General features: G+C 35.8%; 1 protein-coding gene and 1 pseudogene across 1 annotated transcript; one reads left to right on the top strand and one right to left on the bottom strand.

Moving 5' to 3' along the window:
- Positions 1-387: 387 nt before the first annotated feature.
- Positions 388-1612, top strand: LOC132174184 (early nodulin-like protein 5). Its single transcript, XM_059585878.2, has 2 exons — positions 388-610; positions 1143-1612. The coding sequence occupies exons 1-2, from the start codon at positions 388-390 to the stop codon at positions 1610-1612; spliced, it is 693 nt and encodes a 230-aa protein (XP_059441861.2).
- Positions 1613-5940: 4328 nt separating this feature from the next.
- Positions 5941-6420, bottom strand: LOC132174192 (putative RING-H2 finger protein ATL71 pseudogene; annotated as a pseudogene).
- Positions 6421-16974: the final 10554 nt, after the last annotated feature.

The following is a 16974-nucleotide window of genomic DNA, read 5'->3' as shown; positions in this document are numbered from 1 at the left end:
AAACAATTTAGCTAACTAATATTTTTAATTATTTCATTAATTCGCATAAATTTGTAAGGAGTTGTAGTAAAAGTAATACTAACCTAAACATTTTCCATTTAATTTTCCTTCCAAATATAAAAAATCAAACAGTCAAATGGCCTTCAATATAATCCTCCAATATCGTTTTGAAAAACATTAATGAGCTTTTCTCCACTCATACAACACATGAGTTTTTCAACGCTCTTCGATCCACACATTGATAAGTCCGTTATAGTTAAGCACGTAAAAACGTTATACTTTTTTTCCTATATTAATAACCCGTTACATCTCCTTGTTTGCTGTCTCATAAACACCTCTTCATTCTCTAAATCTTCTGCAATAGAATCTCTGTGTCTATCTTCTCCAATGGCTGCTCTCAGCGACTCTCTCATTGTATTAGAAGTGGTTATGGCGATGGCGGTGGCTCAATTCTTTGGTTTCACACATGGTTGCTGGTCTGGTTGCCCATCAGCATGCCCACCTGGTGTGCAGTACCAAGTCGGAGGCTCGGTCTGGTCTATACCACCATCCCCTTATTACTACACCAACTGGTCCTCCTCCCAATCCTTCCGGACCGGCGACTCTCTCCGTAACTCCGACCACCCTTTTCAAGCTCCATTACTATAATATATAGTCACGTTGTATAGGCCAAAAAGGCCATATTAGAAATCTTATTGATTCATACTTTAACCCTTAGAATCAGAAATTTTGGTTTTCTCACTTAGCCCTCCAAATTAGAAATCTTAATTGGTTCCGTCTTTATTTATATATGTGTATGTTTTTAGCATTGGCTTCATCATTCATTCATACTTTTAACCTCCTGAATCAGAAATCTTGGTTCTGTTTATTAACCCTTCAAATTAGAAATTTTGGTTCCACATCTGCATCTTGTGTGCAAATTACACATACATATTATTCATTCATACTTTAACCCTCCAAATTAGAAATTTTGGTTCCGTCTTTGCATCTTGTGTCCGTGCAAACACGTACATATGATTCATTCATATTTTAACCATTTGAATTAGAAATTTTGGTTTAATTTCAGCCCTTACATATTGTGAGCGAATTACATGTACACATGATCTAATTCTAATGATTTTTCTTTTCGCTATCTCTTGTAGGTTTTGGATTTGAGACCGGAAATAACGATGTGATTCAAGTGACAAAGCAAGAGTATGAGAGTTGCACTGCATGCAACCCCTTAAAGGTCTTGAACAATGGTCCGGCTATTGTACCATTGACGGAGAAAGGTGTCTACTATTTCATCAGCAACTTCTCAAACTACTGTGCTCTAGGGCTGAAGGTTTCGGTTAAGGTGCGCGATTGCCCCCCGCGATCTCCACCGACTCCACTGCCGTCGCCTTCCCCGCTCCCTGCTCCTCCATCTTCATCACCCGTGCCATCTCCACGTGTGAGTGGTGGATCTAACTCTCCAGTGCCATCCCCTAATTATGGCTATCCTCCGGAAGCCGCCGCTCCTAGTCATGACAAGTCTATGGCGTCTACACTTAGCCGGTTTCGTAGGGGTTCTTTTGAAACCCTATTTGGCTGGGCTTTTGAATTGTGTTTGGTAGTATTTGCCATTCTCTGATGATCAAGAACATACTTGAAATTTGATTCTTTAGGATGTGATCACTTGTTGTTCATTCCACTTGCAATGTTAGAATCAGATCAGAAATTTGGAACTACGAACGAATTGAAGATCTCTTTTTCAATAAATTTACCTTAAATTTTCTATGTTGTAATGTTTTAGTTTACTTCTCCATATTTACCTTCTTGAAGGTTATTGCATATAAGAACCTTTTTTCTAACTCATAACATATGCAATAAACGTTATGTATATCATTAATTTCAGCTTCCCCATCTCTCCTGCGTTGGCATTAGTCCTTTAATTTCTGCTTTTTTCTAGTCTTTCTGAGAACCCATTTCTCAACCACATTTAGGGTGTGTTTGTGATTACGATTTCGCAAGAATAATCTGCATTTTTAAAAGATACCGCAAAATGTAAGGCTTTAAAATAGGAAAAAAAATATTCGATTTCTATAAGTAGTCTAAGGGATGCTTATTCGAAAATTCACGAATTTTAAACAAAAATCACGATTTCGCATAACAAATATTTGATAAAAAGTATTTTTTAACATATTTAGAAAAAATACTTTTAAACCAAAATCCATTTGGGAGTGCGATTTCAATAAATGCGATTTTAAAATTTGCGTTTTTAAAAATTGCGCTTTTAAAATTGCATAGGCGTTTGGTAAAACATACTAAAAAGTATTTTTTTTTTCTTTTTTTTTTTATTAAAAAAATTTTAATTTTTTATCAATTGAATGTTTGGATAACATTAATATATAATTGCAGTTTTATGGCCAAATTACCAATAGGACATTTCTTTATAACAGTAAAATAATTAACATTGTTTATAAGCCTCCATTTTTAACACCTATACAAACAAAAGTATGACTTATAATTTGACATTAACTTTGAGTTTTCTACTTAAGAAATTATATATTGCTATATTACTTGTTTCTATATGCTTTTTTTTTTTTTGTGTTTTTTTTTTCTTGAAACATATTCCAAACAGAAATATATATATATATATATATATATATATATATATAACCAGCATAAATTGTTACGGTGCACTACCCATTAAAAAATAAAAATAAAAATCCATCACAAATGGTTATTGTGCATGGTTATCTAAATAAAATTTTGAAAGTCGAAGAACATAAACGCATATAAAAAAAAGTTATATAGAAAGAAAAAAAATATTAAGGTGAGATTCTTACCTGGTAGAGGAGCAGAGAGAGGATGGACAACAGACACAAGAAACAGCAAAGGAACGGAGAACGGATGAAGAGGCAGAGAGAGGATGAAGAAAAAGAAGATAAAAGTAGGGTTTTAATATATTTTAGGTGGATATTCTTAGTATTTTTTTCATTCCCGCTCAAAAATAGGTAAATATTGCGCAAAATATCTTTTTAATAGAAATCGTGATTTTGGTTTAAATTCGCACTTTTTCGAATAAGCACCATCTAACCAGCTTATGAAAATCGCAGATTTTTTCACGATTTTAAAATTTGCGTTTTTAAAATCGCAATCCCAAATACTCTTAAATTGCGATTTGGTTTCAAATAACAAATTATTTCTTTAAAAACGCACTCTCAAACGCACCCTAAACACCTTTGAGATTTTAAAAAGTAGCGATTTCAAAAATGCAATTTTAAAAAATAATGATTAAGTAATCAAATTTATCTCTTCTTACCAACATAAACTTTTGGGACAAGTGGTGACATGATTTAATATGGTATCAGAGTCAAAGATCTTGGGATCGAACCTTGATTCCATCAAATCACTTCTCATTAAATTAAATATTTCACGTGTTGAGTCTTACCTCTTTAAAAAAGAGTTCGAACCCACACGTGAGGGGGAGGTGATTTAACATGTTCAAAGGGGAATATCACTACAACACTTTCAAACATGCATGGATTTTCATAGAAAAAAATTACAAGGAAGTACAATTCATAGTTCCTAATTTGGTGCAATCTGAGATCTCCATATACTTGAGGGCACATCCATTTAGATTGTTAGGAGACCACATCCATTTGGATTGTCAAAAGACGCAGACGCTTTTGATTGTTGTTACTTAGCCTTCCGTTACGTCACATAGGCCTCGATCTCTAATACTCTAAACAAGGCCATAAAAAAGTGGTTCGTAGAAATAAACTAAAGAAAATAAAATATGGAACTAAACTGTATATTTTTGTGATGATTTAACTGTAGTCAAGCCATGGTTATTTATAGCTAAATGTGGCCCCATTCAGAATAAGAAATAATCAGAGACTTAATATGAAATATTACAGAATAATATCAAACTGTACAAGTAAATAATTCTGTATGTAATCGAATTAGGCCAACAAGGAAGGTCATATTTAGAATATATTCTAACACTTGCCATCGCCTTCAGCAGTCCTTAATCTTCCAAATATATATATATTTTTTGTTTCTTTGTTTGAATAGAAAATGGTTTAATTTGGACGAAGTTATTAATTAGCTTATAAATAATTTGATATTTAATTCTATTATATATATATATATATATATATATATATATATATATATATATATATAGTTTTTTAAAACTCTAAAAAATTAAACGTTGCTGTTTGGCAACGGGGAAGAAAGTTTAAAAGCGACACTAGAGTTAACTTGCTGCCACCGATACAGAAGAAGGATCCTTCTGTGAAGCTGCCGCGATACTAGTACTGGTCAATAGACCCATGTGTTTAGTACAGAAAATAAATAAAATTAAAAAAGAAAAAAAAGAAAAAAGAGTGCATTCATTTTTATTTGTTCTTTCTAATTTCTATGATTCATCTTAATTAATTTGTTCCACTTTCTTATTTATTATTTATTTTGGAAAAATTTCACCTACCTCTCCTTTTTTATTTATTTATTTTTTTATCACCGTTGCAGTCATATTCTTAAATTATGTCATTAATTTACAGTTATCATATTTTAAAAATTTGTAATGCCAACCCTTTCATGAAATTTTGAAAATACTCTTAAAATGTTTATAAAATTACAAAACTATCTTGAATTTTAATTGGACTAGTATTTCACTTTCTCTGTTAATACTTGACATTGCAAACTTCTGAAAAACCATAACTCTAAATTAACATTTATTAAAGTTTGAATGGGGCTATCTTGAATTTGATGAAAGACCAGTATTCCTACTTACTTATTTATGGATTGGATTATTGATTTTATGACAATTAGTTGAGGAGTATAGTATAATCCTAATTGTCCTTGAGAATTCAGAATTCCATGAGACTATTTGCATTATGTAAAAGTAGCTTCTTAAAAGTACCCCTCAAAGCGAACTTCTTACTTTATTCCTAATTGTAAAAAAAAGAAAAGAAAAAGTAAAGAAAAAAAAATAGTAAAATGAAAAAAAAAAAAAAAAAATCAGAAAAAACGAAAATTGGAAAAAAAAAATCAGGAAAAAATGAGAAGAAAAAATCAAAAAAAAAAAAAAAACCCTTCCTAAGCCACAGCCCAGGCCGTGGGTCACAAGTTTTTTTTTTTTATTTTTTATTTTTTTATTTTTTATAATTGTATTTTTATAAATTTTATAAGACTATAATATTGCACGTTTTGCATCGATCACGTGTGAGTCATTGCGCTTGTGGTTTGACCTAATAGAACTTTCTAACGGAACGAGAAATATTGCAACCCTAATGATAGATTGGAGGAACATTGTAAATCTTGAAAAAGTGGGCAATATTACAAATTGAATGATAAATTGAAAGAGAATAAATGCCATCCCGAGCACTAAATGCATTATTTTGTCATCATTTGAAGAAGTGCATAATTGTTACTTTAGTTATAATAGAATAAGATTCTCTCTATTTCAAATTAAAAGGTTAAGAACTTTAAATTTTAGATTTTGTTATTATATTTAGTATTAAGTCATTTAATTTTTTTTAAATACGATAATTAATAATATGTTTCCTATATAGCAACATATACAGAAGAATTTTCTATTTCCAAAATGTAAATGAAGCAAAAGAATACGTCATTTGGAACATGTTTCCTCTAATCCCAATTTCTATGGAGTAAAAAGAGATCACGTAGACCCTTCTGAATGTTTTATTACCAAAAAAAAAAAAAAAAAAAAGTTCTATAAAAAAAAACTCTACAGTTCACGGATTGGATCACCATGGATCTTTCTAGTCACTCTTGCCGTAATCCCAAGGGAGGCGTCTGTGACACCACCAGAACCGGAGCCGGAATCAGCGACTTCTGACAAAGCGGACGAAAAAGGTGCGAAACATTTGAATGTCAATATTATTGGGGTTCAGGACATAATCCCAACAAAATGCTCCGAGAAAATTTGATCATCATCAATCTTTCTAGTCACTCTTGCCGTATTACCAAGGGAGGCATCTGATCAACAAGAGGAGACACCGCCGGAACCGGAGCCAGAGCCGGAACCAGCGACTTCCGGCAAAGCGGACAAGAAGGGTGCAGCCTCAACCAAGGGTTGACGCACTTCAGATGGAAGAGATGGCCGCAATCCGGCAGCAGCTGCAGCACATCAGTTTGTCTATAATCCGCCAAGCAAATGGAGCAGCAAGAAGTAGCCGAGCTTGTTTTCTGCAGATTGTATTGGGAGTAGAACAGCTTCGGGAAGCTGTGCAGAGTTGCTTCATCGAGGCCTAATTCAATGGCCACAAAGTTTTGGTCAGCCGCATTTTGTGGGGGATTACTGTTGTTGCTGTGGGGGAGGCAGAAGCGGGTGCAGAGATAGGAAGCAACGGTTAAGATTAGAGATATCAGGAGAACACTAAGAGGAAAAGTGACAGCGAAAATCAGCCCCTTTTTGCTATGATCCATGGGATGATCACTGGATATCTTGCTGTTGTTCATGTGGAGAAGGGAAGGAAATCTTTGTTGTGTATAGATCAAACCATTTAAGGACATGTTGTGTTTCTTATTAATGATGTTATTTATTGCAAGATAATGTTTGGAACAATAAAATATGTTACTGACAAGTTTGTTTTTGGCTCTTACTGTCATTAAAATAGTTTTTGGCAAGATTACCTGCAAGGAAAGGAAGTAAAATATATATATATAAAGAGATTAGGAGAATAAACTAGCTGATGGTCTAGCAATGCTAACGATGGCTTGTCCTACTTTAGCCATATAATTTGTTTGAGTCCTTAATTAATTACAACATGACAAACAACGTACGTACTTGTCCCCAAGACTATCCGCTTAAACCCGATTATACTTAACCTTTAAATGGAAGATAATTAGGCCATATATATATCACTGTATGGCAAGATCCACATACCGCCACCGTTTGCAAGTGACTAAACGTCGTCAGCTCACAAGATGGCCCTTGTCCACCTCCACGCCCAAACGAAGATAAAATCTGACATCCACCGGCGTGAGTTAGGTGACAACTCACAGGTAGGTCGTTGGACAAGAAACTCATGGACAACTAGTTCTAAGCCAAGGGATGTCGACTCGGGCCTCGAGGGGTAGCGGTCATACCACATGAACACATATGATTCTCAAAACCCGACTAGCAGGACAAGTCAGCCATGGGAATGGGGCAACTGGTGATACTTGATCTAATTATCCTCATACGGAAATAAGTCAAGTATCTTCCCAAATAGTCATTATATATAATTATTATAGCATGTTGCGCACAATTGTCTCAGGACTTACCATGTTGGACAAATAGCCTCTCTCATAAAAGGAGGCTCACCTCCCCACATATTGATATACTTAAGCCCTATTCTCTCTTTCACATTCTTTATTCAAGAACCTTTATTGACTTGGGTATCGAAGTGTTTTCGATCTTTGAATTAGAATCCTTCTGAAAACTTCTATCTTATTTTATAAGCGCTAGGATCTTCGCCGTTTTGACTATTAAAAATATTGTATCAACGCTTTAGAAACAAACATAAAAATAATTAATTTACAGTCGTGCATGTGATGTACATTCATTGCGTAAGTTATATATATATATGAACAAAATTACATTTCAAACTAAGTTATAAACTATTACCATGGACCAGTGCACAGGTAATAAAATTTTTTGGTTACCGTTGATTAGTTAGATAGGACAACACATCATTGAGACACGTGGGCCAATTTGTGAATATTGAACGTTTAACTAGGGGTGTCAAAAATTATTAGGAAATCGGAACTGGAACCAAAAAACCGGGAAACTGGGGAGTCGGTTCCGATTCCGGTTGGAAAAAATTAAAAACCGGGGACCCCGGTTCCGGTCCCGGTTTTAACCGGGAATACCGGAACCGGGTCCATATATATATATAATAATATATTTTTTTAATATATATATATATATATATATTTTTTTTGGTTTTTATTTTTACTTTAGGGTTTTCTTTCTCTCGTCTCTTTCTCTCTTTCACTTCCACTTCCGCCTCCCTTTCTCTACCTTTGTCTCTCTCACTTCCAGAAACCGGCGACAAGACGAAGTAAACCCTAGGGAGCACGGTCTTCCCGGCGGAGAGATAGTCCCGGCGACCGCTCTTCCCGTTGAGATTGTACATCGCCGAGCTCACGTCCATCGAGATCGTGAGCAGGTTTGAGTGCATCGAAGCTGTAGACCGGTTTGACGAGATCGGAGAGGAGGGCGCATGTTGAGCTCCAGGTGGCTCCTGTGTGCTTTATGGGCTTCTTTGCTTCAGTCTTGTCAATTTGGTGTTGATGTTTTTTGTTTTGGTTGATTGGGTGAGATCTGTTTCCTTCTAGATCCAAGTTTTGTTGATTTTCTGGTTTTAATCTCCATCGTTGGGTTCTGTGGTTTTAGATTTGAAATTGATGCGGATGAGTTTTGGAATTTGATAAATTCAATTTGTGATTTGGGATCTATGTGAATTTCTTTTTGTTGGTTTTGTAGATATTTGAGAATTTTTATCTGTCGAAAGCTTTTTTTTTTTTTTTTTCTTCCTTTAATCTTCTATTGCAGCTAGTTTTGTGATTTAGAATGGGTAAAGAGAAGGTTCACATTAACATCGTCGTCATCGGCCATGTCGACTCCTCCGGCAAGTCAACCACCCCATAAGCCAAGAAAAAAAAAGAGACAATTTTCTTAAAAAACTGGTTAGCCGGTCCGGAAAACCGGTTGGAAACCGGAACCGGCCGGTAATCGGGACCCGGTTTCCTGTTTCGGTTTCCCAAAACCAGGAATCGGGGTACCCAGGTTCCGGTTCTGGTTTTGGCCAAAAATCGAGAAATCGGACCGGATTGACACCCCTACGTTTAACTTAGAAAACCAAAATGAAGGTTTTTTTTTTTTTTTTTTTTTCATTTTTTTTTTTGTGTTATTTTTAAATTTTTTAACAAAACGAACGTTTAACTTAAAAAAAAAAAAGAAAGATAAAAAGAACCTCTTAAACGTGCATAAGTTTTGTTTCACTAATTATTTCACTTAAAACCCACGTTTTAACTTATTTCACTTGGATTCGGCTTAGGTGCGGTAGTGCAAAACTACCGCATGGACTCAGTTTTGGGTCGTTTTGTGCAATAAAAAATTAATTTTTTAAAAGTAATAATATAAAATTTTGTTAAATATTAAAAAAATCAATAGTTAAAAAATAAAAATATTAAAAAAATAAAAGAAATAATAATTGCTTTTCGGTGGGGTGGACGCCGAGAGTGGCCAACAACTTCTTCATGACGAGGATCGGCTGAAGATGATAACCGGGTGCTCCGATATCAGCCGCCGGATGCGGGCCTCCGCCGACTCCGCCAAGTCGATTGACAGCGGCGAGGACGACGCCACGCTTGGCGGGCTCAGGTCGAGGCGGACGACTTTGTTGGGGCAACGTCGTAGGCCTTGCATCACTCGCCGGAGGGTTTTCTTATTGATTTCTTTTGGAGTATTAGAGAGAGAGAGAGAAATGACGTTGTTGTCAACGGGGGCAAGTGGGTTGTTTGTGGGAGGTGGGTTCCTGGGATAGGTTGTGACTTCCGGAGGTTCTCAATCCAAGGGAAGGTAGATTCGAATTGCATTTGGTTTTTGAGGATTACCCATTAGAGTAATCTTTGAAAGGTTTTATTGGTTCGTTTATGTGATACAATTTGTGGAAATGGAGGAGACCCATATGTAAATCAAGCAACTTTGAGATGATTTATTTTGATTTTGATTTTTGGGTTTATAGGCAATCAATCATCAATGGAGAATAGATATGGTTTAGTCAGGCAGAGCAGTGGTTTGTGGAGAGATCCTTGAGAGATGGAGACTTTGAGGAAGAAGATGCTTGGGCTGTTCTCAGAGACAGACCAAAAGGCCATGCGGTGGTTCGTCCACCCCAGTTTTGCCAAGTGGTGGGCCACCCCTTTGATTTTTATTTTTTCTTTTCTTTTATTTTTTTAATGGTTTTAGATTTTTAATATTTAATTAATTTTATATTATTACTTTAAAAAAATTAATTTTTTATTGCCCAAAATGACCCTAAACAGGATCGTTTTTGGACCCCGCATGGTGCGGTAGTGCCAAACTACCGCACCTAAGCCGGATCCATTTCACTTAAGGCATGTTTAGAATTATGTTTGAGAAATAAATGTTTAAACTTAAAAGGTATTTTTTTGGCAAAAGCTTCATTTTTAAGCGTTGCCAAAAGTGCGTTTTGGCCATTTTTTGGTTTTTTGGATCCTTAAAAACGCTTTCAATTTTTTTACCACACAAGTACTTTTTTTTTCAAACAGACTTTTTTGAGTATGAAATACACTTTTAGGCTTTTCAGACGCACACTCAAACATGCTTTTAGAATAAAAAAGTCAAATAAGTACTTTTGTAATTTTTTACCAAACATGATAACTTTTGTTTGGCATAACTTTTTAAATACTAAAAGTATTTTTTAAACTCTCTAACACAATCCCAATCAAACTCTTAAATGTCCGATCACTAAAATTATGGATTCAATACACATGTTGCAATTTAGGCCACCTCTATAAATGAATTTTCCCATGATGACATCTCCATTTTTTTTTTTTTTTTTTGGACTCTCAAAGCCTAGGGAATTGGAAGTACCTACCTATTTACATACTCTGTGTTAGTTTCATATGTACCTTGGAGCTAAGGGTTGACCCACATTTAGACGCTTCCTCTTAGATTTTAAGGACTTCATACATCCTTGTGGCCTTTGCCAATGGCATAGCCTCATAACTTTTAAGCAACTCTAATTAAGAATTTGGGTTTTGAGGTTTTTGTCAAGCCCATACCTGAAGTGGGAACCAAATCCAGCTATGTTGTACACAGGCACTCCTAATCTTGGGAAAAATATAAAATAAATCCTATATTTATACTAATTTACAAATAAGTTTCTTCAGTGTTTCAAAGTGATTTAAAGTTCCTTGTGGTAAGCATAAATGAAAAATAATTTCCCATCCCGAATTTTCGTTTGAAATTTTCCTTGTGGGTCTCATTTTCAATAGACTTTTGAACCAAATAATAGTCTCTACAACAAACTATAAAGAACAGGGAAAAATTATATACTTTCAAACCGTTAACCTATTATTGTGTGTTTTACATGGGTCTACATGGAATCTCATGTTATTTTGTATAAAAAATTTGGACTTCAATAGACTTTTTGGAAATTTATGAAGAACATTGAAGAAACTTTTATAGAATTTACTATAAAAGCCCTCACAATGGCTTAGTCATTTCTTATTTTTATCTAAAAATAAATAAGCAAAACACTAAAAAATCATCTACACGGGATTATGCATCTCAAATGCAAAATACATTTTGGTTGCATCTGTGAACAGTACACCGCTACATGTAATGGGCACTATTCACAGATATATCTCATTAATATACTATTTCTCTCTCCACATCTCTATTTTCCCAAAATGTTCTCTTACTATTTATCTTCCACATCTCTCTTTTCTCAAAATTTTCTTTTACTATTTCTCTCTCCACATCTCTTTTTTTGGAAAAGTTAAAAAATAGGATCTTTAGGAAAAATATAATCATTATAAAAAAATAATAAAATAAAATTTAAATGATATAGATATAAAAATGTATGGTGTCTTTTAAAACTCATTAGCTAGAAAAAGTGGGTTTTGATTAGCCATTTTGCATAAAAATATACATAAATCAATGTGAATGCTCTAAGCAAGTGACGTAGTTTTCGTGATTCTATGAAGGAGACTAGGAGCACTCTCATGTTATTTTGTAAAAAACTTTTGAAGTAAATTTGGGAAAAAACGAAAACTTTCTAAAATTTGTGAAAGAACTTTGAAGTGAAAATCCATGTTATGATATCATATTAAATTATCAATTATTCTAGATAATTAAGTTTATATACATAACTGTGAATTTAAGCATTTAACCGATATTCTAACACCCTAATAGGTTTTAATTGTTAACCAAGATATTGAAGATCATGCCTTGATGCAAAATCATCAAGGCATTCAATAGCTTGCACGTGATTTGTGTGGACAGCAAGAATTCTATATTTAAGGAATTCTATATTAAGGAATCAAGGCATTCAATAGCTTACACGTGATTTGTGTGGACAGCAAGAATTCTATATTTAAGGAAGCTTTATATTTGCTTTATAATTATTGACAGCAAAATCATCAAGCAAGATTGGAAAGCTTCCATCGTGTACAGCAAGTCTAGTTGAATAGCTGTAGATTTTTCCCTTGTACTCTCATAGCTTTCCTTTCTTTTCATTATATTCAATAGCTGTAAATCGTAGGATATAATTTGCCATTTCTATTACTCTGTACAACACTATAAAAGTGAATAAACTCTCTGTTTTGGAATTAAGCCTTCCAAAACAATTCTCAACTCTTGTACTCTTTATTGGTATCAGAGCCACCAAAGGCTAATCCCATTTCACGATCCTTTCTACAATGGCTGCCTCAAATATTGCACCCATCTTTGTTGCTCCTAATATCACCCCATTTCTTTTTGTCAAACTAGATGAGACAAATTATCTTGGTTGGACTTCTACACTCAAGCCCATCCTTCGTACTCATGATTTGCTGAGCATTGTTGATGGCTCAGAGAGTTGTCCTTCTCAATTTGTTCCTGATGCAGAAGGTAACCCCACTTCCACATTGAATCCAAAGTATCATATCTAGCAAAAGAAAGACCAATTCACTTTAGCTTGGTTAAATACCACATTAACTGACAAGGTGCTGTCCACTGTTTATGGACTGCACACCTCACGTCAGGTTTGGTCACATTTGGCAAATCGTTTTGCTCCTCAATCTAAATCTCATATCTCTCATTTGAAGAGACAGTTGCAAACATTGCATCAAGGTTCTAAGAGTTGTTCGGATTATTTATTGACTGCCAAGAATTGGGCAGATCAATTGGCTGTTGTTGGCAAGCCAGTTGATGATGAAGATCTGATTTCATATGTAGTAGGAGGTCTTAATTCCTCTTACCAATCGTTTATCACCTCACTGAGTTTTGCTACTCGAGATGCTGCAATTTCTTTTCATGATTTTCAATCTGAACTGCTCAATTTTGAGCACCTACTTGATACCCATCAGAAGACGGTGCCACCTGAAGCAACCCAAGTTGCCTTCTTCACTCAAAAATCACGAGCCCCACAGCACTATAAGAAGAACAAATTTGTGCCTAAGAATCGTGTCTATACTAGACCATTTATGCCCAACAACAGAGCTACTACATCAAACATGAATCAGCATGCACATATTAAGTCCAATTCAAATAATTCTCAGTTTTTTACCACTAATAGATCTCCCTGTCAGATATGTGGTAAATCAAGTCATCAAGCGTTGGATTGCTACCATCGCTTGGACTTTGCTTATCAAGGAAGGCATCCACCTTCTCAATTGGCTGCAATGGCAGCCCATACTCATGTTGCAGATGAAGAAGAACAACCTTGGTACCTTGACAGTGGTGCTAATCGTCATGTAACTGCTGACCTTGAGAACCTAACTGAGAAACAACCATATCAAGGCAATGAGAGTGTCACTGTCGGCAATGGCAATGGTTTGCAGATCTCTAATACTGGATCCTCTCTTCTTATTACTCCTCATTCTAAATTATCACTCAAAGATATTTTACATTGTCCTAATGCATCTTCTAACCTTCTTTCCATTCAAAAATTCTGCAAGGACAATAACTGTTATTTTATTCTTACATCATCTTCTTTTGTGATCAAGGACATGCTAACCAAGGAGGTACTCCTACAAGGGCCGAGTAGAGCTGGGCTATATCCTATTTTTCTGCAACAGTTTTGTTCCAATAAAGCTTCTTGCAAAGCTACTTCTTCATTTACTGCTTTCATAGGCGTCACTGCACCAATAAATGTCTGGCATTTACGGTTAGGTCATCCCTCAACACCTGTTCTTCAGCAACTCCTACAGAAATCATTTCTCAATGTCACGGGTCCTACAAAAATTCAAACTCTATGTGAACCATGTAATCTCTCAAAAAGCAAAAAATTGCCTTTCCCTGCTTCTAGTCATGTCTCACATAGTCCCCTTGAATTAATCCATTCGGATGTATGGACCTCTCCGTTTATGTCTGTTGGAGGTTGTAAATTCTATGTCGTGTTTATTGATGATCATTCTCGTTTTGCCTGGATGTATCCATTAAAACATAAATCTGATGTATTATTGTGTTTTATAAAATTTAAAGTTTTGGTTGAAAATTTATTTTCTTGCAAAATTAAACGATTTCAAACTGATAATGGTGGTGAATATGTTTCACGTGCATTTCAAAATTTTCTTGAAACACATGGTATATTACACCGATTAACCTGTCCATATACATCTGAGCAAAATGGAATTGCAGAACGTAAACATAGACATGTAGCTGAAATTGGTCTATCTCTCCTTGTCCAATCAAATCTTTCAAATAAATATTGGGTTGATGCTTTCTTGACATCAGTTTATTTAATCAACCGTATGCCTACTCCAATTTTAAATCACAATTCTCCATATTTTACTCTATTTCACAAACACCCAGATTATTCTTTCCTTCGTTCTTTTGGGTGTACATGCTTCCCTTTACTTAGGCCTTATACTCCACATAAATTGTCTTTTCGTAGCAAGAAATGCATCTTTTTGGGTTATAGTTCTAATCAAAAAGGATATAGGTGTCTTGATCCTCTTACCAACCGTGTCTACATTTCCCGCCATGTGGTTTTCGATGAAACTCAATTTCCAGGAATGGATATAGTTCCTGCTTCTACTCCCCAAGTCGATACCTCACCTGGTAGCAGTTCTCGACACTCAGGTAACTCACTCCCTTTATCCTCTTTTGATTTTATGTTACCTAATCCTGTATTAGCTATGGATACATCACCTCCTCCCAATAATTCTGATTTGTCTTTATCTACTACAGATTTTGAGAACTCACCCACTATTTCTCCAGAAGCTACCACTAGTCCAACCAATGCCTCACCATGTGTAGGTAGACCCATCAATGACCCACCAACTCCTTTCTCACCCAATAGTGCTCAAGTCCCATCTAGGTCCCATACTTTGACTTCTACTTCTATACCCATACCTGCTTCAGATCACGCCCATGTTGCTTCTAGTTCCCATGATTTGGTGTCTCCTTCTATGACCATGCCCACTACAGACCACGCATCTGTTGGTCTTGCCAGTGAGCCATCTGTACCCAATTCTACCCACATGGTTACTAGGTCCCAAACTCACTCTCTAAAGCCGAAACAGTTCCCAAACTTTCAGCTTTATTATTCTACCAAACACCCATTGGTTGCTCTGTCCTCTATATCCCTTCCACCTGAACCTCACACATATAAGCAAGCAGTAGGTAATCCGCATTGGAAATCTGCCATGCAAGCCGAATTTGATGCTCTTATTGCTAATGATACATGGACTCTCTGTCCACGACCTACTCATAATCGGATTATTAGAAACAAATGGGTCTTCAAACTCAAGCAGAAATCCGATGGCTCCATTGACAGGTATAAAGCACGGCTGGTAGCAAAGGGTTTTGATCAAGTTGATGGGCTTGATTTTACTGAGACATTCAGTCCCGTTATAAAACCTGCCACAGTTCGCCTCCTTCTTGCTGTGGCTGTTCACTACAATTGGCCAATTCGTCAATTAGATGTCTCCAATGCATTCTTGCATGGGTACTTGGAAGAAGAGGTATTTATGGAACAACCTAAGGGTTTTGAAGATTGTGCTCATCCTGACTATGTTTGTAAGCTTCAAAAGTCTTTGTACGGTTTAAAACAAGCTCCTCGGGCTTGGTTTCTTCGTCTCTCTCAAGCTTTGTTGGAGTTGGGATTTTTGGGATCTAGTGTGGATACTTCTCTATTTTTCTTTCATAGAGACTCAATTAGTCTTTTTGTATTGGTATACGTCGATGATATCATTATTACTAGTAATAATTTTGCTGCCATCTCAGGATTGATCACTCGCTTGCAAGCTGAATTTGCTTTGAAGGATTTAGGTGATCTCTCATTTTTTTTGGGCATTCATGCTCACCGTGATTCCCAGGGACTACATCTTCACCAAGGTAAATATGTGATAGACCTTCTTTATAGGGTTAAGATGGTTGGAGCCAAGCCATCTTCCACTCCTTGTGTCTTTGGTGGGAAGTTATCTAAGTTTGATGGTGAGCCTCTTTCAGATCCTACTGAATACTGTCATATTGTTGGAGCCCTTCAATATTGCACGTTGACACGTCCCAATATTTCTTATAGTGTTAATCAACTATGCCAATTTCTTCACTCCCCTACCTCTGTTCATATGACGGCTGCAAAAAGGGTTCTTCGATATTTGAAAGGCACTTTATCCTTTGGGCTCTACTACACTTCAGGCTCTTTGAAAATAAATGGCTATTGTGATTCTGATTGGGCTGGCTCTTTGAAAATAAATGGCTATTGTGATTCTGATTGGGCTGGTAGTCCTGATGACAGGAAATCTACCACATGTTATACCATTTATTTAGGACCTTGTCTCATTTCTTGGGCTGCCAAGAAGCAACCTACAGTTGCTAGGTCGAGTACTGAAGCGGAGTATTGTTCCATGGCTCTCATTGTGGCTGAGTTGTATTGGATTCGCATGTTATTAAAAGAGATTCGCATCACTATTTTCACAACCCCTTGTCTATGGGTTGATAATATTGGGGCTCTTTCTCTCTCATCTAATCCGGTGTTTCATGCTTGTACCAAGCACATTGAGATCGATTACCATTTTATTCGTGAGAAAGTGTTTAACAAGGATTTAGTTGCCCATTACATTTCTACTTCTAATCAACCATCTGATATCTTCACAAAAGGCCTCACATCTGCTAGATTTCTGCTATTACGAGACAAGCTTATGGTTCGTTCCCTCCCCATTCGCTTGAGGGGGTATGTTAACCAAGATATTGAAGATCATGCCTTGATGCAAAATCATCAAGGCATTCAATAGCTTGCACGTGATTTGTGTGGA

The sequence above is a fragment of the Corylus avellana genome, chromosome 2 (genome assembly GCF_965113065.1).
Source record: "Corylus avellana chromosome 2, dhCorAvel1.hap1.2, whole genome shotgun sequence".
NCBI lineage: Eukaryota > Viridiplantae > Streptophyta > Magnoliopsida > Fagales > Betulaceae > Corylus > Corylus avellana.
Note: the sequence above shows the minus strand (reverse complement) of the source record. Positions and strands in the feature narration are given on the sequence as shown.

Coding starts and splice junctions, on each gene's coding strand:
- LOC132174184 (XM_059585878.2), top strand. CDS start 388: ATGGCTGCTCTCAGCGACTCTCTCATTGTATTAGAAGTGGTTATGGCG. Junction 611..1,142: donor CCGGACCGGCGACTCTCTCC/GTAACTCCGACC, acceptor TATCTCTTGTAG/GTTTTGGATTTGAGACCGGA.